This window comes from Salmo trutta, chromosome 19, assembly GCF_901001165.1.
Source record: "Salmo trutta chromosome 19, fSalTru1.1, whole genome shotgun sequence".
NCBI lineage: Eukaryota > Metazoa > Chordata > Actinopteri > Salmoniformes > Salmonidae > Salmo > Salmo trutta.
In genome coordinates, this window is record NC_042975.1 from 6,769,477 (window position 1) to 6,789,522 (window position 20,046).

A 20,046-nucleotide genomic window follows, 5' to 3' on the forward strand; every position below is an offset into this window, starting at 1 on the left:
TGAGCCAGATATTTAACCGGATGTATAAATGTGAAGCACCTTTGTTGGCATTTCCACTCGCTATCAAATATGGTGATAAGAGGCAGTGGAAGGCAGTGGGAGAACATGGAACTAGATCGATTTTGACCGATATTCTGCTAATTGTCTCCAGACAGTTTTCTGTTTCCAAAACTAGAACCTGTAACACACAGAGTGGACTGCATTCAAAAAGACTTTTACCCTTTGCCAAATATGTAAACAATTGTGTTGTTTAGGAGTGCAAGGGCAAATTGAGTTGTTTTAAAATGTAACCTTTATTTAACTAGGCAAGTCAGTTTAAGAACAACTTCTTATTTACAATGATGGCCTACCGGGGAACAGTGGGTTAACTGCCTTGTTCAGGGGCAGAATGACAGATATTTACCTCGTCAGCTCAGGGATTCAATCCAGCAACCTTTCGGTTACTTGCCCAACGCTCTAACCACTAGGCTACCTGCCGCCCCAAGCACCTCACAGAGTAGGTGTTCCCTAATGGAAATATCCAAATAAATGCACCAATAGGATCGCACTAGCTCGTGCTTGACTCTGCCCAATATGATTCATTTGCTCCCATTGAAAACGACAGACTCTGGTCTACCTTGGGTTACTAATAAAAATATATATCATGCACGACCAAACTGCAGAGCGAAACAGCACAAACACCTCGTGGAAGGTCATATAACTCAAGAGATTGTGTACTGTACAGAATGTCTCCAGGTAGAGTGTACTAATTACTTAAACATATCGTTTTGTTTGGTTATGAATACATATAACCAGGTACGTGTTGATCTATTGGTCTCATGATCGGACCAAAAAGGTCAATTATAGAGAGTCAAAAAAAGGTCAGAAGAGACTCTGTTTCCGTGCCAAATGTCACCGTATAGGCCCTGGTCACATGAAGTACATTATAAAGACAATAGGGTTCCATTTGGGACAGCGTCTCGATCATAACCTGACCTTTTATGACGCCACGCAGTAAACCAGTGTTTCCCAACCCTCAACAGTACACATTTATATTATAACCCTGAACAAGCAGACCTGATTCAACTTCAATCATTAAGCCCTCTATGAGTTGAATAAGGTGTGTTTGTCCAGGGATACAATGTAAAATGTGAACTGTTGAGGGTACTGGAGGACTGGAGTTGGCCTGTTAGGGGTACTGGAGGACTGGAGTTGGCCTGTTAGGGGTACTGGAGGACTGGAGTTGGCCTGTTAGGGGTACTGGAGGACTGGAGTTGGCCTGTTGGGGGTACTGGAGGACTGGAGTTGACCTGTTGGGGTACTGGAGGACTGGAGTTGGCCTGTTAGGGGTACTGGAGGACTGGAGTTGGCCTGTTAGGGGTACTGGAGGACTGGAGTTGGCCTGTTAGGGGTACTGGAGGACTGGAGTTGGCCTGTTAGGGGTACTGGAGGACTGGAGTTGGCCTGTTAGGGCTACTGGAGGACTGGAGTTGGCCTGTTAGGGGTACTGGAGGACTGGAGTTGGCCTGTTAGGGCTACTGGAGGACTGGAGTTGGCCTGTTAGGGCTACTGGAGGACTGACGAAACGCTTCTGTTCTTTTTTTCTACCTGGTAGTTAATTGCATAAACCTGGTTTACCAGGTCTGAATCAGTCCCCTGTTTAGAATGAGAGGATGAAAACTAGAAGTGTTTTTGCCCTCCAGGATTGACATTGAACAGCCCTGCTCCAGAGCGTCCTTCATATGTCATATGTTGTCACGAATTAAGTTTGAATTCACAGGCTTTGGAAAAGGAAAGGGGCAAAGTAGTTACTGTGTATTGTGTGGCTATTTATCCGTTGTGACCTCTTATTGTGAACCCATACAATTACATTGGTCTGTTAAATCTGCAGTATTTTCTTGTGAAACGGAATCTCTTAATGAGTTTGTTAGCACAAGTTGTTTATCATAATTTAATAAATTAATCAAACGGTACATTGTTCATCTTTTTATTTGTTTTATATGTAAAGCCCTTTTTTTCTTCAACAGTTTCAAAGTTGTGCTTTCACAGTAATCTGTTTTACAGTGCCTTTAGAAAGCATTGACAAGTCTTTACCTTTTTTTAAATGTTTATATTTTGTTGTGTTACAGCCTGAATGGATGAAATTGAGATCTTGTGTCACTGGCTGGCACACAATACCCCATAATGTCAAAGTGGAATTATACTTTGAGAAATGAAAAGCTGAAATATCTTTACTCAATAAGTATTCAACACCTTTGTTATGGCAAGTTCAGGAGTAGAAACGTGCTTAACAAGTCACATAATAAGTTGCATGGGACTCTGTGTGTAATAATAGTGTTTAACATGATTTTTTGAATGACTACCTCATCTCTGTACCCCACATCTACAATTATCTGTAAAGTACCTCAGTTGAGCACTGAATTTCAAACACAGATTCACAAAGGCCAGGGAGGTTTTCCAATACCTCCAATGTAAAGAAGGGCCCCTATTGGTAGATGGGTAAAAAAAAAGCAGACATTGAATGTCCCTTTGAGCATGGTGGTGTATCCTGGGGTGCAACTTTCACTGGGGACGGGGACAATATGAAATTGCATTTATGTCCCCTCCCAGTTTTATCATTGGAATGTGATACAAAACGAGGCATCGATGTGCTTTAGGACCATGCAGACGCCTCCGAGCTGTCGGGTAGACGGTTTGGATTGTTTATCCTACTGGATAAAAATAAATAAAAAAAGTTATGTCCCCTCCTCTTCTAAAACCAAAGTTGCGCCCCTGGGTGTATCAATACGCCCAGTCACTACAAAGATACAGGAGTCCTTCCTAACTCAGTTACCGGAGAGGAAGGGAACCGCTCAGGGATTTCACCACGAGGCCAAACAGTTACAGAGTTTAAGCTAGAGATATGCATGGGCTGCGTCTCAATCCGCCACATCCTCCGATGTCGCACTTCACCAACTGCTGTGGAAAGTGGCAGAGCTACAGCGCTGTTTGTCAGACCAAGAGAACATCCCGAAAATCGGTCTGTGGCATCACAACGGTTTGACCTACAAAACTAATATGACTCTATAGAAAGAGGAGACTCGTTAAAACGATTGTGTTCAATATTCAAAATTCAAAATTTGATCAAATACATTTTAAATATATTTGTGATACCTAAAAGGTTCCTAAACCCGATTGGATGGTTTAGTGAGGTCCTCGGATCGGCCCTGCCGAGGTCGGTCACGGCCCTGGTGGAGCGCCGAGACTATCTAGAGGAAGTAAAAGTCGTAACAAGGATCCCCCTAATTGACAGAATATATGCTAAGATGGCTGATGTTTTACGTGCTCCTAACCAACTGCTATTTTGTTTGGTTTTTTCGCATTGTTTGTAACTTATTTTGTACAAAATGTTGCTGCTTCCGTCTCTTATGACCGAAAATATCTTCTGGACATCAGAACAGTGATTACTCACCTCAAACTGGAAGAAGCTTTTTCCTTTAACGAGCTCTGACGAGAAAGATATACTACTTTCCGGGAACAGGCCCAAATCCCCGTCATTTGCTTGAAGAAAAGACCGAAAAGGGGGCGGAGGTCAGGCTGCCTTCTGAGAATTCGTTGGCGAGTGAGTAAATTCCCACTGCCATCTGTTTTATTGGCTAATTGATGACCTACGATTAAGATTATCCAACCAATGGGACATTAAAAACTGTAATAGCTTATGTTTCACCGAGTTGTGGCTGAACGACGATGCGGATAATATAGAGCTGGTGGGATTTTCCATGTGCGCCGGCAAAACAGAGAAGGTACGTCTGGTAAGATGAGGGGTGGGGGTGTGTCTATTTGTCAATAACAGCTGGTGCTCGATGTCTAATATTACAGAAGTCTAGAGGTATTGCCCCCCTTGAGCTCAATGTTCTTTTATTGTGTTACATTTTATATTTTTTTTATTTTATTTTATTTGGTAAATATTTTCTCAATTCTTCTTGAACTGCACTGTTGGTTAAGGGTTTGTAAGTAAGCATTTCATGGTAAGGTCTACACTTGTTTTATTCGGCACATGTGACGAATAAAGTTTAATTTGATTTGTATATATCCTCCAAACACTGGGATCTAGGTTTTTTTCACTTAAATGTAGCCTCTAACTTTGAAGGGGTGAGCAGTGTTTACTCTACAGCTGGGATGGACAACTTTGATGGGGGTTGGGGGCCACAAAAACCTATTCAAATAATATTTATCATGTTTTCATTTTTTTCTAATACTATTTAATCTGTTGGTGGGGGTGTGGGGCTACACCAATGCCATGATTATTGTATATATGTGATAACTTTTGTATGCTTGCAATGCGCAATGATGGAAAAGTACTGGGTAAATGGAGATGTACTGCTTTCGTTCTCAGGCTGAGAATTGTCTGCACCTGCTGATAGACACGCAGCCTCAAGGCCGAGATAACAGAGTGAGAAACCACAGTCTATAAATGTTTTTCTCATCTTGATCTTGATCGTATCTAATCTGATACAACAATGTTAAGACGGTAGGTTGTATTTGTTATTTATTTCACCTTTATTTAACCAGGTAGTCTAGTTCAGAACAAGTCCTTTATTTAACCAGGTAGTCTAGTTGAGAACAAGTCCTTTATTTAACCAGGTAGTCTAGTTGAGAACAAGTCCTTTATTTAACCAGGTAGTCTAGTTGAGAACAAGTCCTTTATTTAACCAGGTAGTCTAGTTGAGAACAAGTTCTCATTTACAACTGCGACCTGGCCAAGATAAAGCAAAGCAGTTCGGCACATACAACAACACAGAGTTACACATGGAATAAACAAACATACAGTCAATAATACAGTAGAAAAAAGTCTATATACAGTGTGTGCAAATGAGGTAGGATAAGAGAGGTAAGGCAATAAATAGGCCATGGTGGCGAAGTAATTACAATATAGCAATTTAACACTGGAATGGTAGATGTGCAGAAGATGAATGTGCAAGTAGAGATACTGGGGTGCAAAGGAGCAAGATAAATAAATATATACAGTATGGGGATGAGATAGCCCATCCAACTATTTACAGATGGGCTATGTACAGGTGCATTGATCTGTGAGCTGCTCTGACAGCTGGTGCATAAAGCTAGTGAGGGAGATATGAATCTCCAGCTTCAGTGATTTTTGCACTTCGTTTCAGTCATTGGCAGCAGAGAATTGGAAGGAAAGGCATCCAAAGGAAGAAATGGCTTTGGGGGTGACCAATGAGATATACCTGCTGGAGTGCGTGCTATGGGTGGATGCTGCTATGGTGACCAGTGAGCTGATATAAGGCGGGGCTTTACCTAGCAGAGACTTGTAGATGACCTGGAACCAGTGGGTTTGGCGACAAGTATGACGCGAGGGCCAGCCAACGAGTGCATACAGGTCGCAGTGGTGGGTAGTATATAGGGCTTTGGTGACAAAATGGATGGCACTGTGATAGACTGCATCCAATTAGTTGAGTAGAGTGTTGGAGGCTATTTTGTAAATGACATCGCCGAAGTTGAGGATCGGTAGGATGGTCAGTTTTACGAGGGTATGTTTGGCAGCATGAGTGAAGGATGCTTTGTTGTGAAATAGGAAGCCGATTCTAGATTTAATTTTAGATTGGAGATGCTTAATGCTAACGAGACACCTAGGTATTTGTAGTTGTCCACATATTCTAAGTCAGAACCGTCCAGAGTAGTGATGCTGGACGGGCAGGCAGGTGCGGGTAGCAATCAGTTGAAGAGCATACATTTAGTTTTACTTGCATTTAAGAGCAGTTGGAGGCCACGGAAGGAGAGTTGTATGGCATTGAAGCTCGTCTGGAGGTTATTTAACACAGTGTCCAAAGAAGGGCCAGAGGTATACAGAATGGTGTCGTCTGCGTAGAGGTGGATCAGAGAATTACCAGCAGCAAGAGCGACATCATTGATGTATACAGAGAAGAGAGTCGGCCTGAGAATTGAACCCTGTGGCACCCCCATAGAGGCTTCCAGAGGTCCGGACAACAGGCCCTCCGATTTGACACACTGAACTCTATCAGAGAAGTAGTTGGTGAACCAGGTGAGGCAATCATTTGAGAAACTAGGACCTTGAGCGTGGCTGAGGTGCACCCATGACCAGCTCGGAAACCAGATTGCATAGCGGAGAAGGTACGGTGGAATTCGAAATGGTCGGTGATCTGTTTGTTAACTTGGCTTTCGAAGACCTTAGAAAGGCAGGGTAGGATAGATATAGGTCTGTAGCAGTTTGGGTCTGGAGTGTCTCCCCCTTTGAAGAGGGGGATGACTGCGGCAGCTTTCCAATCTTTGGGGATCTCAGACGATATGAAAGAGAGGTTGAACAGGCTAGTAATAGGGGTTGCAACAATTTCGGCAGATATTTTAGAAAGAGAGGGTCCAGATTGTCTAGCCCGGCTGATTTGTAGGGGTCCAGATTTTGCAGCTCTTTCAGAACATCAGCTATCTGGATTTGGGTGAAGGAGAAATGGGGGATGCTTGGGCGAGTTGCTGTGGGGGGTGCAGGGCAGTTGACCAGGGTAGGGGTAGCCAGGTGGAAAGCATGGCCAGCCGTAGAGAAATGCTTATTGAAATTCTCAATTATCGTAAATTTATTGGTAGTGACAGTGTTTCCTAGCCTCAGTGCAGTGGGTAGCTGGGAGGAGGTGCTCTTATTCTCCATGGACTTTACAGTGTCCCAGAACTTTTTTAGTTTGTACTACAGGATGCACATTTCTGTTTGAAAAAGCTAGCCTTTGCTTTCCTAACTGCCTGTGTATATTGGTTCCTAACTTCCCTGAAAAGTTGCATATCACGGGGGCTATTTGATGCTAATGCCGTACGCCACAGGATGTTTTTGTGTTGGTTAAGGGCAGTCAGGTCTGGAGTGAACCAAGGGCTATATCTGTTCCTGGTTCTAAATTTCTTGAATGGGGCATGCTTATTTAAGATGGTGAGGAAGGCACTTTTAAAGAATAACCAGGCATCCTCTACTGACAGGATGAGGTCAATATCCTTCCAGGATATCTGGGCCATGTCGATTAGAAAGGCCTGCTCGCTGAAGTGTTTTAGGGAGCGTTTGACAGTGATGAGGGGGGGCAATCAATATGGTGTCCAGGGCATAGCTGGGGGCAGAGGCTGGTCTATAGCAAGTAGCAACGGTGAGAGACTTGATTCTGGAAAGGTGGATTTTAAAGAGTGTGGTCTCTTGTTTTGCCACACAGATCTTTACTATAGACTGCTGAGGTACTCTGTATGTGAATCTCTGTCTGCAATTGCATTTTATTACTAAAGAGTTTTACACCAAGGTTCCTGTGTCTGTGTCATCTATCTGGAAGACTGATTGTTAAAAGTAACTTACATCACCCCATGCAAAGGACCACCCAACACATCCTTCCACGAGATATAGTCCCGAAAAGGAGGGTTGCTGCTATCCAAGCCGGCTGGTCGTTCATTCTATCAGTACGGTTGCCAGAGACGCGACCCAGTCTAAGTATTGGTGGAAATATCATTAAAAAAAACTGAAATCACGTTTTTGACTGGTCTGCCCCTTTAACAAACTTGTGAGGCAGTGATCCAGTGATCCAGACATAGTTTATCCAATTACAATACATGTTGTTCCTGACAGCAGACACTGTACACGGTTTGCAAATGTTCTTTGAATGATTCCAGCTTAGCCTACTTCAACTAGTCTATCATAGTCTATCACACGAGGGGGTGTGGTATATGACCAATATACCACGGCTATGGCTGTTCTTAGGCACAACCCTTAGCCGTGGTATATTGGCCATATACCACAAACCCCCGAGGTGCCTTATTGCTATTATAAACTGGTTACTAACGTAATTAGAGCAGTAAAAATATATGTTTTGTCATACTGTCAGCCAATCAATATTGAGGCCTCGAACCACCCAGTTTATAATAAACTATAACTACTTTTTGAACTACGTTTTGAACTACTTTCTCCAGTAGCTTACAGTTCAGTAGTCAGTACACAGACATGGTTGTCCAGGATAAGACTCCGAACATCAGTATTTACAGTATCGTTATTGGAACGACACAAATCCCTATTGAACTGTTTCAAGTTCTGTCACGCAAATACGCACACACACTGGGGTGAATAAATTCTCTGGAAGTAAACAGACCTACTTGAAATAGGCCTAGGGCCAAGTTTTTGAGACACGCTTGATTTAGCTTGGACACTGCAAACTACAGTATGTCAATCAGTACACCTGAAGTATTTAATATGCATTTGACACAGCCCTGGACTAGAAGTAACCTTTGAAAACCATGGGAGTTCAGAGCATAGAGCAGTAGCTCAATATGCTACTGTTTATGTAGGCTATACAGCTGTAACAACCCTGTATAAATAGGGATAATTGTGTGGTAATTTTGAAATTTTAAATGCTAGCTCATTTGCTATTCGAAAAGTTGGGATAAATAACACATTTAACTTATACTTTCCATTGCTGGCCAGAGATATGAGTTTCTAGATTATATTTTAAATCAACATGGCAACATTTTTTGTGCGGTATTGTTGTGTTGAACTCATTCCTAAGCAACACAGCACATGTAAATGAATTGCGTTTGTTCAACGGTTCTGTGTTGATCAAACAGATGCAGTTTAAGGATGTCTGTGACAGATGTTGAATGATCTGATCAGTGGCTCAGTGTAGTCATTATTTGCTTTAAAGGACTGGGGACCAGTAACACCTTGGTTTACGGCAAAATGCAATAATATTTGTTTGTTTTGGAGTGAGGGAAGAAGAGAGAGAGAGAGAGAGAGAGAGAGAAAAGAGAAAGAGATTTGGTAGGTTAGTGAATGAGGAAGTGTGAGAGAGGGAAGGGTGACGGGGAGGAGGACCGCCTGTGAGGAGAGAGAGAGAGAGAGAGAGAGAGAGAGACAGTCAAAGAGACGAAGAGAGCGAGAGAGGAAGAAAGTCCAACACTGCTACTGAAACGTGTCAGCTGTTGGTTAAGGGAGGCTGAAGAAGGGAGGCAGAGAGGGAGAGAGAGAGAGAGAGAGAGAGAGAGAGAGAGAGAGAGAGAGAGAGAGAGAGAGAGAGAGAGAGAGAGAGAGAGAGAGAGAGAGAGAATGTATACCAGCGGGGTTGAGAGACCTTCCTCTTACCAGCGGAGGAGCAAGATGAAGAGTTTCATCACAAACACCGTCTCTGACTTCTTCTTCGAGTACGAGACCCCCCGTCAAGTGTTGGTACGGAACAGGAGGGTGGGGGTCGTGTGCCGATTGATCCAGCTGGGGGTCCTGGCTTACATCATCGGGTAAGCACCCCCCCCCTTTAAAGGATTCTACAAATGTAGAGTGGACTGCATGTAGAGGTAGTGTTAGAGCTTGTCTGTTGACATCATGTTTCAGCATGTCTATGGCTAAGAAATTCCTCAACTGCAAAATCCATGACCCAGCTTTTCTTATTTACATGGCTTGTAAAGTACAACACTCCTGTTAATTAATCAAGAGACCTTTAACCAAATCAAGGTGTGATATTTTAGGGTGATGACTTTATTATGCAATTTGGCAACAATTTATTTTTGCATACAGGAGGGATGTATGTATGGTATGGAACTCTCTTGTGGATGAATGACATCTGGACTAATTCAGGTTTGATAATTAAGTGTGATGAGTCTAATGACTTACTCTAAATGCAAACAGAAACTATATATTTTTTGCGTATGTAAACAGGAACTATCTTATCTTACTATCTGACACTGAAAAAAATATAAACGCAAAATGTAGTGTTTCATGTTTCATTCAAAAATGTTTCCTTTGCCAAGATAATCCATCGACCTAACAGGAGTGGCATATCGAGAAGCTGATTAAACAGCATAATCGTTACACAGGTGCAACTTGTGCTGGGGACAATAAACGGCTACTTTAAAATGCATGTTTCGGGAAAGGCCTGCTCGCTGCTCGCCTGCTCGCTGAAGTGTTTCGGTTAGAGAACGCCTACTCTGTGAAGTGTGTGCGTGTGCAATAACTAAATTCTCCTTTGCACTCCTTCTAAACAACGCAATTTTTTTGCAACTTTGGCAAAGGGTCTACAAAACTTATATTGAGATCAAATGTTTCATCGATGAGTATGTTGGCCAAAATCCATCTCCCACTGCCTGCCACTGGGCTTCCTCTCACTACCATATTTGGCATTGAATGGAGACATTATTAAGCAGATGTTTCACATTTATACATCCGGTGAAATATCTGTCTCATTGTTCTATCTGTGGTAATGCCCTTTCCAGCTCATAGAGATTCATGTCAAGACAACATAACTGCATTTTGGGCAACTTGCTCAGATAGATAGTCACATTGGACCAAACCGCTTAGCTTGTAAACTTGCTACCACATGTAGGTTCGCAAATGATATGATGATTCATGGAGGACGAATTTGTTCTTTGGAAAGAACAGTGCTTTTTCATTTTGTACTTTGTATATTTATTGTTGTACTTTCTATCTTAATGGAGACAGACTGTGTTATGTCTCAACAAAACAAATGACTTGTTAACACTTGTTAACACTTTCTGTGTGTGCATGCCTGCACATGTATTCTGTCTGTATACATCTTCAGGTAGTCAGACTTTAGGACCTACAGGATGTGAATAGGCTTTGACTCACACAGATAACAATCAAACTTGGGTACACACACAGCTAAGCTGGGTGATTTTCCTTCCTTGGATAAGGCCGGAAAGTCAAGTGACAATACACATCAGAGAAACGTACAGTACATGCACTCAGCTCTGCAGATTAAGTCATACCAGAATTATTGCCCCTCAGATGTTTGCTCTTCCTACAGTGTCACATCAAAGTGACCTCAGAGATGTACATTTCTTGGGACATTTTCAGGACAGGTTTCTCAGAGAGAGTCCACACAACGGCTTCTAGAACAACAAGCTTTATCTTTTATAAGGTGACAGGACGTTGTTGTTATGATGCTAATCAGGGTTCATCTTTCTCTTTATCATTAGTCCTAAATCCTCTTTTATCAGGGGCGAAATTCCAAACCACATTCAAGGTTGAACGTTATCACCACCAAAAAATGCTGAAAAGTTTTCTTTGCCTATAAAGCAAAAGTTTAATGGATTTGTCCCTGAAAGTTAGGTGGTTATCTCCAGTCTCTGTTGATATTAGAGAGTGACCCCTGAACACAACAGTTATTCTGTCAGCGTGAAACCATTTCCCACCTCCCTCCCCTCCATCCTCTCTCCCATCCTCCCTCCATCCCTACCTCTCTCCCTTCCTCCCTCCATCCCTACCTCTCTCCCTTCCTCCCTCCATCCCTACCTTTTTCGCTTCCTCCCTTCATCCCTACCTCTCTCCATTTCTCCCTCTATCCCTACCTCTCTCCCTTCCTCTCTCCTTTCCTCCCTCCATCCCTATCTCTCTCCTTTCCTCCCTCCATCCCTACCTCTCTCCCTTCCTCCCTCCATCCCTACCTCTCTCCCCCGTGCCACAGCTTTCAGGCCACATGAGCTCAGGCCGTGATGAACATGGAGCGAGATGTGATTAAGGAGCCTGTTTAGGACTCTCTTCATCAGGGCCCTGCAAGACTTTAACAGCTCAGAGATAAAAAAAAATCCCTGGTCTTTCAGCCATGGATCAGACAGCTATGGGCCTTAATCGAAGTAGGGAGACTCATAGGAGCTCTTATCTGAAAAACAGCGCACTCAGGAAGAGCCACAAAAGACAATCACACATCAGAAAGATCTGTCGCTTGGTCTGTCGGACTTTGTCCCTCTCTCTCTCTCTCTCTGTCTGTCTATCTGTCGCTCCACCAGGACTTGGGGATACAGAACAGATGCAGATCTTACTTAGATTGTCATTTCACGCTTTGATTTCCTGTAATGTGATTGTTCCAACTGTTCTCTCTATGTGGACGTCCTTTCTAATTCAGAGACAACAGCAGCGATGGGATTTATAGTCATAGCTTGATGCAGACGTCCAGTTGAAATGGACCAGTTTCTTTTTGAAAAGTTGAATTACATCCAAACAAGTGAGTGAGTGCATGCGAGCGTGTGTGTGAGAGTGTGCGTGTGCATGCGCGCGTGTGTGTGTGTGTGACACGTAATTTCAGCTGTAAGGCAGTGGCAGGGAGTTGTAGATGTGTTTTACATGCTGTCTCTAGGGAATGATGCTAATAGTTTATTGCTTTATACCGCATTTATATAACACCAGTATCCATCCTTTAACATACACTGCTGTTCAAAAGTTTGGGGTCACTTAGAAATGTTCTTGTTTTTGAAAGAAAAGCTAATTTTCTGTCCATTAAATTAACATCAAATTGATCAGAAATACAGTGTAGACATTGTTAATGTTATAAATTACTGTTGTAGCTGGAAACGGCAGATTTTTTTTATGGAATATCTACATAGGTGTATTTTGGCTCTAACCAGAATAGGAAAAGGAGTGGGAGGCCCCGGTGCACAACTGAGCAAGAGGACAAGTACATTAGAGTGTCTAGTTTGAGAAACAGATGCCTCACAAGTCCTCAACTGGCAGCTTCATTAAATAGTACCTGCAAAACACCAGTCTCAACGTCAACAGTGAAGAGGAAACTCCGGGATACTGGCCTTCTAGGCAGGTCCTTTTACAGCTGCACCATCGAGAGCGTCCTGACGGATTGCATCACTGCCTGGTATGGAAACTGCTCGGCCTCCGACCGCAAGGCACTACAGAGGGTAGTGTGTACGGCCCAGTACATCACCGGGGCCAAGCTTCCTGCCATCCAGGACCTCTATACCAGGCGATGTCAGAAGAAGGCCCTAAAAATTGTCAAAGACTCCAGCCACCCTAGTCATAGACTGTTCTCTATGCTACCGCACAGCATGCGGTACTGGAGCACCAAGTCTAGGTCGAAGAGGCTTCTAAATAGCTTCTACCCCCAAGCCATAAGACTCCTGAACAGCTAATCAAATGGCTACCCAGACTATTTGTATTTTCTTAAAACTGCATTGTTGGTTAAGGGCTTGTAAGTAAGCATTTCACTGTAAGGTCTACACCTGTTCGGCGCATGTGACAAATAAAATTTGATTTGGGATTTGGATTTACTTTTGGGTATGTCTAAATTTTGCCGTTACATTTAAGAGGTTTTAAGATATCAGATGTTTTGTTTATAAATACTTTGCTACAATGACACAGTTATCTTAGTTATCTACGTACCTCATTCCTAGCTTTTAGCATGTGCACATAGTAAGTACACATCATGCTTTTTTCAGATTCCACAATAATTCTTTAGTTGTGGGCACTACATCACTTCACTCCCTCTCTTGCTCTTGGTCCTCATCTTTGTAAGTCACCTTGATTTAGTACCTGTGTGTTTTATCAGTTTCTTTATGAAAATATTTATTGAACTCCATGACAGTAACTAAAGCAAGGGGCTATAGCAGTGCACAAGTAGACTACAAATACATGCTGGGCTCACGAAGTGAGCGTACTGGAGAGCTACTGGAGTGAAATTGGAGCGAGCCTACACTCCTGCCTTTGGGAATCTAGCTCTGCACTCCTTGCTCCGCTCACTCATATTCTCTAGCTCTGCACTAGATTCCCAAAGGGAATCATATACTCTAGCTCTGCACTAGATTCCCAAAGGGAATCATATACTCTAGCTCTGCACTAGATTCCCAAAGGGAATCATATACTGTAGCTCTGCACTAGGTTCCCAAAGGGAATCATATACTCTAGCTCTGCACTAGGTTCCCAAAGGGAATCATATACTGTAGCTCTGCACTAGGTTCCCAAAGGGAATCATATACTCTAGCTCTGCACTAGGTTCCCAAAGGGAATCATATACTCTAGCTCTGCACTAGGTTCCCAAAGGGAATCATATACTCTAGCTCTGCACTAGATTCCCAAAGGGAATCATATACTCTAGCTCTGCACTAGGTTCCCAAAGGGAATCATATACTGTAGCTCGCATACACACTTAGAAGACCTTCACTTGAAAACGATGGAAAAAAGCGGCAATAGTACTGTTTGTCCATCTTTAGACGCCATAGCCAGTATACACGTCCTCAAACTTGTCAGAATTAATCTAAGATAACTCAAGAAATCTGTCATACATTTTTACATTTTCTTAGTCGCGCAATTTTACATCTAACTAAGATGTTTGGTGCAGTATTTCTCAAGTGAAAAATGTGCATGAAAACGAGTCGTCTATCATTGAACGACAACAAACACTTCATTGAACAAACACTTCATTGAACAAACACTTCATTGAAGACTTTGTCTTCCGAACTTCAGCCTGCCTCGAAAAAAAAAGTGGGTGCACGAACAGCCGATAAAAACCTTGCCAAATGCCAAAAAGAACACAAGCGTCACAAAATGTCATCATAATATATCCACTAACTGTTCCTAACTCTTTAGGATGGGAAGCATGCGGATCAAATCAAATCAAACTTTATTTGCCACATGCGGCGAGTACAACAAGTGTAGACTTTACCGTGAAATGCTTACTTACAAGCCCCTAACCAACAGTGGAGTTCAAGAAGAAGAAAATATTAACCAAGTAGGCTAAAATAAAAAGTTATAATAAAAAGTAACACAATAAGAATAACAATAACGAGGCTATATACAGGGGGCACCGGTACCGAGTCAGTGTGCAGGGGTACAGGCTAGTTGAGTTAATCTGTACAGTCGTGGCCAAAAGTTTTGAGAATGACACAAATATTAATTTTCACAAAGTCTGCTGCCTCAGTGTCTTTAGATATTTTTGTCAGATGTTACTATGGAATACTGAAGTATAATTACAAGCATTTCATAAGTGTCAAAGGCTTTTATTGACAATTACATGAAGTTGATGCAAAGAGTCAATATTTGTAGTGTTGACCCTTCTTTTTCAAGACCTCTGCAATCCGCCCTGGCATGCTGTCAATTAACTTCTGGGCCACATTCTGACTGATGGCAGCCCATTCTTGCATAATCAATGCTTGGAGTTTGTCAGAATTTGTGGGTTTTTGTTTGTCCACCCGCCTCTTGAGGTTTGACCACAAGTTCTCAATGGGATTAAGGTCTGGGGAGTTTCCTGGCCATGGACCCAAAATATCAATATTTTGTTCCCCGAGCCACTTAGTTATCACTTTTGCCTTATGGCAAGGTGCTCCATCATGCTGGAAAAGGCATTGTTCGTCACCAAACTGTTCCTGGATGGTTGGGAGAAGTTGCTCTCGGACGATGTGTTGGCACCATTCTTTTTTCATGGCTGTGTTCTTAGGCAAAATTGTGAGTGAGCCCACTCCCTTGGCGGAGAAGCAACCCCACACATGAATGGTCTCAGGATGCTTTACTGTTGGCATGACACAGGACTGGTGGTAGCGCTCACCTTGTCTTCTCCGGACAAGCTTTTTTCTGGATGCACCAAACAATCGGAAAGGGGATTCATCAGAGAAAATGACTTTACCCCAGTCCTCAGCAGTCCAATTCCTGTACCTTTTGCAGAATACCAGTCTGTCCCTGATGTTTTTTCTGGAGAGAAGTGGCTTCTTTGCTGCCCTTCTTGACACCAGGCCATTCTCCAAAAGTCTTCGCCTCACTGTGCGTGCAGATGCACTCACACTTGCCTGCTGCCATTCCTGAGCAAGCTCTCAACTGGTGGTGCCCCGATCCCGCAGCTGAATCAACTTTAAGAGTTGGTCCTGGCGCTTGCTGGACTTTCTTGGGTGCCCTGAAGCCTTCTTCACAACAATTGAACCGCTCTCCTTGAAGTTCTTGATGATCCGATAAATGGTTGACTTAGGTGCAATCTTACTGGCAGCAATATCCTTGTCTGTGAAGCCCTTTTTGTGCAAAGCAATGATGACGGCATGTGTTTCCTTGCAGGTAACCTTGGTTGACAGAGGAAGAACAATGATTCCAAGCACCACCCTCCTTTTGAAGCTTCCAGTCTGTTATTCGAACTCAATCAGCATGAAAGTGATCTCCAGCCTTGTCCTCGTCAACACTCACACCTGTGTTAACGAGAGAATCACTGGCATGATGTCAGCTGGTCCTTTTGTGGCAGGGCTGAAATGCAGTGGAAATGTTTTTTGGGGATTCAATTCATTTGCATGTGTCGTAGAATATTGCCTCAGAAATAGAACACTCTTACGAGAACTTGTGAATTCAATATAGACTTTAATACAAAGTAGCAAAGCCGAGCCCTTCCATGGAAGGACCCTATTACACACGTAACAGAGCCAAGCCCTTCCATGAAAAATACTAAATTCTCATATTACAGAGTCCTGCCTTTATAGGATTCTGTCTTTGCGTAATGTATAGAGTCCCCTCCCTCTATATGAAAATAGCTTTTCTTGGCCTTTCCCCATTATTATCTCTCCATCTCAGTTCTTGCTTGTTTACACCCACATCTGACAGCTGTATAGGTTAAAATGGTAGCAGGGCCCTGGTCCTATATGTTCCATTCCTTATATAGCCATTCTGTCTCAGCTCTTCAAAGTGGACAGCCTAAATGCTGCTAATAATGGAAATGTAATCATAGTCATGAGTTTTGCTCCCAAACATGGCAAAGAGGGACTTTGCAATTAATTGCAATTCATCTGATCACTCTTCATAACATTCTGGAGTATATGCAAATTGCCATCATACAAACTGAGGCAGCAGACATTGTGAAAATGTATATTTGTGTCATTCTCAAATCTTTTGGCCACGACTGTACATGTAGGTGGGGGCAGACAGCGAGTAGCAATTGTGTACACAAGGGAGGGGGGTCAATGTAAATTGTATATTTTTATAAATTGTTCAGCAGTCTCATGGCTTGGGGGTAGAAGTTGTTGAGTCCTAGACATTTTGGCCTAGACTTGGCTTTCCGGTACCGCTTGCCATACGGTAGCAGAGAAAACAGTCTATAACTTGGTTGACTGGCGTCTCTGACAATTTTATGGGCTTTCCTCTGACACAGCCTATTATATAGGTCCTGGATGGCAGAAAGCTTGGCCCCAGTGATGTACTGGGCCATTCGCATTACCCTCTGTAGCACCTTATGGTCTTACCAGGTGGTGATGCAACCGGTCAGGATGCTCTCGATGGTGCAGCTGTAGAACCTTTTGAGGATCTGGGGACACATGCCAAATCTTTTTAGTCTCCTGAGGGGGAAAAAGTTTTGTCGTGTCTGCTTAACGACTGTCTTGGTATGTTTGGACCATGATAGTTCGTTGGTGATGATGACATCAAGGAACTTGAAACTCTTGACCCGCTCCACTACAGCCCCGTCGATGTTAATGGGGGCCTGTTCGGCCCGCCTTTTCCTGTAGTCCATGATCAGCTACTTTGTCTTACTCACATTGAGAGAGAGGTTGTTGTCCTGGCACCACACTGGCAGTTTTTTGACCCCCTCCCTAGGTTGGAGTTGTGTTTGGCCACGCAGTCATGGGGGAACAGGGAAGGGGAGGAGGGGCCTAAGTACACAACCCTGAGGGGCCCCAGTGTTAAGGATCAGCATGGCAGACGTGTTGTTGCCTACTCTTACCACCTGGGGGCGGCCCGTCAGGAAGTCCAGGATCCAGTTGCAGAGGGAGGTGTTTAGTCCCAGGGTCCTTAACTTAGTGATGAGCTTCGTGGGCACTATGGTGTTGAACGCTGAGCTGTAGTGAATGAACAGCATTCTCACATAGGTGTTTCTTTTGTCCAAGTGAGAAAGGGCAGTGTGGAGTGCGATTGAGATTGCGTCATCTGTGGATCTGTTGGGGTGGTACGCGAATTGGAGTAGGTCTAGGGTGTCCGGGAGGATGCTGTTGATGACCAGCCTTTCAAAGCGCTTCATGGCTACCGACATGAGTGCCACGGGGCGGTAATCATTTAGGGAGGTTACCCTCGTTTCCTTGGGCACAGGGACTATGGTGGTCTGCTTGAAACATGTAGGTATTACAGACTCGGTCAGGGAAAGGTTGAAAATGTCAGTGAAGACACTTGCCAGTTGGTCTGCGCATGCTTTGAGTACACGTCCTGGTAATCCGTCTGGCCCAGCGGCTTTGTGAAAGTTGACCTGTTTAAAGGTCTTGCTCACATCGGCTACCGAGAGCGTGATCACACAGTCATCCAGAACAGATGGTAATCTCATGCATGCTTCAGTGTTGCTTGCCTCGAAGCAAGCATAAAAGGCATTTAGCTCATCTGGTAGGCTCACTTCACTGGGCAGCACTGGGTTTCCCTTTGTTGTCTGTAATAATTTTCAAGCCCTGCCACATCCGATGAGCGTCAGAGCCAGTGTAGTAGGAATCAATCTTAATCCTGTATTCATGATTTGCTTGTTTGATGGTTCATCTGAGGGCATAGCGGGATTTCTTATAAGCGTCCAGATTAGTCTCCCGCTCCTTGAAAGCGGCAGCTCTAGCCCTTAGCTCGATGCGGATGTTCCTGTAATCCATGGCTTCTGGTTGGGATATGTACGTACAGTCACTGTGGGTATGACGTCATCGATGCACTTATTGATGAAGCCGATGACTGAGGTGGTGTATTCCTCAATGCCATTGGATGAATCCCGGGAACATCTTCCAATCTGTGATAGCAAAACAGTCCTGTAGTGTAGCATCCGCGTTACCTAACCCCTTCTGTCATTAAACATACAGACAGCTAGGATGGCCAGAGGTAGATGTGAAAATGTCTTGAGCAGTGGGCGTTGACAGAAGACCTCATTAGTAATCACTGTTCAAATGGAAAGGTTGACATATCGACAATGTTTGATTGAACTTGCAACACCTGTGTTTGTTAAAGATGTCAGAGATAAGTTGAAGTCCTAGCATTCTCAAAGGTTAAAACAGGTAATTGTGACTTAGGATAGTCTGTGATGACATTCCTATACCTATCATTGCCAGTATCCAATATCAAAGGTCTAGCTGTCTTTATGTATGATGGACAGTTCTGTTAGGGTCTAGCTGTCTTCATGTATGATGGACAGTTCTGTTAGGGTCTAGCTGTCTTCATGTATGATGGACAGTTCTGTTAGGGTCTAGCTGTCTTCATGTATGATGGACAGTTCTGTTAGGGTCTAGCTGTCTTCATGTATAATAGACAGTTCTGTTAGGGTCTAGCTGTCTTCATGTATGATGGACAGTTCTGTTAGGGTCTAGCTGTCTTCATGTATGATGGACAGTTATGTTAGGGTCTAGCTGTCTTCATGTATAATAGACAGTTCTGTTAGGGTCTAGCTGTCTTCATGTATAATAGACAGTTCTGTTAGGGTCTAGCTGTCTTTATGCATGATGGGCAGTTCTGTTAGGGTCTAGCTGCCTTTATGTATAATAGACAGTTCTGTTAGGGTCTAGCTGTCTTTATGTATAATAGACAGTTCTGTTAGGGTCTAGCTGTCTTTATGTATAATAGACAGTTCTGTTAGGGTCTAGCTGTCTTCATGTATAATAGACAGTTATGTTAGGGTCTAGCTGTCTTCATGTATAATAGACAGTTCTGTTAGGGTCTAGCTGTCTTCATGTATGATGGACAGTTCTGTTAGGGTCTAGCTGTCTTCATGTATAATAGACAGTTCTGTTAGGGTCTAGCTGTCTTCATGTATGATGGACAGTTCTGTTAGGGTCTAGCTGTCTTCATGTATAATAGACAGTTCTGTTAGGGTCTAGCTGTCTTCATGTATGATGGACAGTTCTGTTAGGGTCTAGCTGTCTTCATGTATGATGGACAGTTCTGTTAGGGTCTAGCTGTCTTCATGTATGATGGACAGTTCTGTTAGGGTCTAGCTGTCTTCATGTATAATAGACAGTTCTGTTAGGGTCTAGCTGTCTTCATGTATAATAGACAGTTCTGTTAGGGTCTAGCTGTCTTCATGTATAATAGACAGTTCTGTTAGGGTCTAGCTGTCTTTATGTATAATAGACAGTTCTGTTAGGGTCTAGCTGTCTTCATGTATAATAGACAGTTCTGTTAGGGTCTAGCTGTCTTCATGTATAATAGACAGTTCTGTTAGGGTCTAGCTGTCTTCATGTATGATGGACAGTTCTGTTAGGGTCTAGCTGTCTTCATGTATAATAGACAGTTCTGTTAGGGTCTAGCTGTCTTCATGTATAATAGACAGTTCTGTTAGGGTCTAGCTGTCTTTATGTATAATAGACAGTTCTGTTAGGGTCTAGCTGTCT

At 43.2% G+C, this 20,046-nt stretch overlaps 1 protein-coding gene across 4 annotated transcripts in view; it reads left to right on the plus strand.

Moving 5' to 3' along the window:
• Positions 1-8,816: 8,816 nt before the first annotated feature.
• Positions 8,817-20,046, plus strand: part of LOC115153907 (P2X purinoceptor 1) — a 46,292-nt gene continuing 35,062 nt past the window's right edge. For 2 of the 4 annotated variants that reach the window (XM_029699569.1, XM_029699570.1), the window contains exon 1: positions 8,819-9,240. In XM_029699569.1, the coding sequence (XP_029555429.1) occupies positions 9,053-9,240 (188 nt within the window). In that variant the 5' untranslated portion in view covers positions 8,819-9,052. Of the gene's footprint in view, positions 9,241-20,046 lie in introns of all 4 variants that reach the window. The other 2 variants (XM_029699572.1, XM_029699571.1) reach the window with 2 other exon arrangements.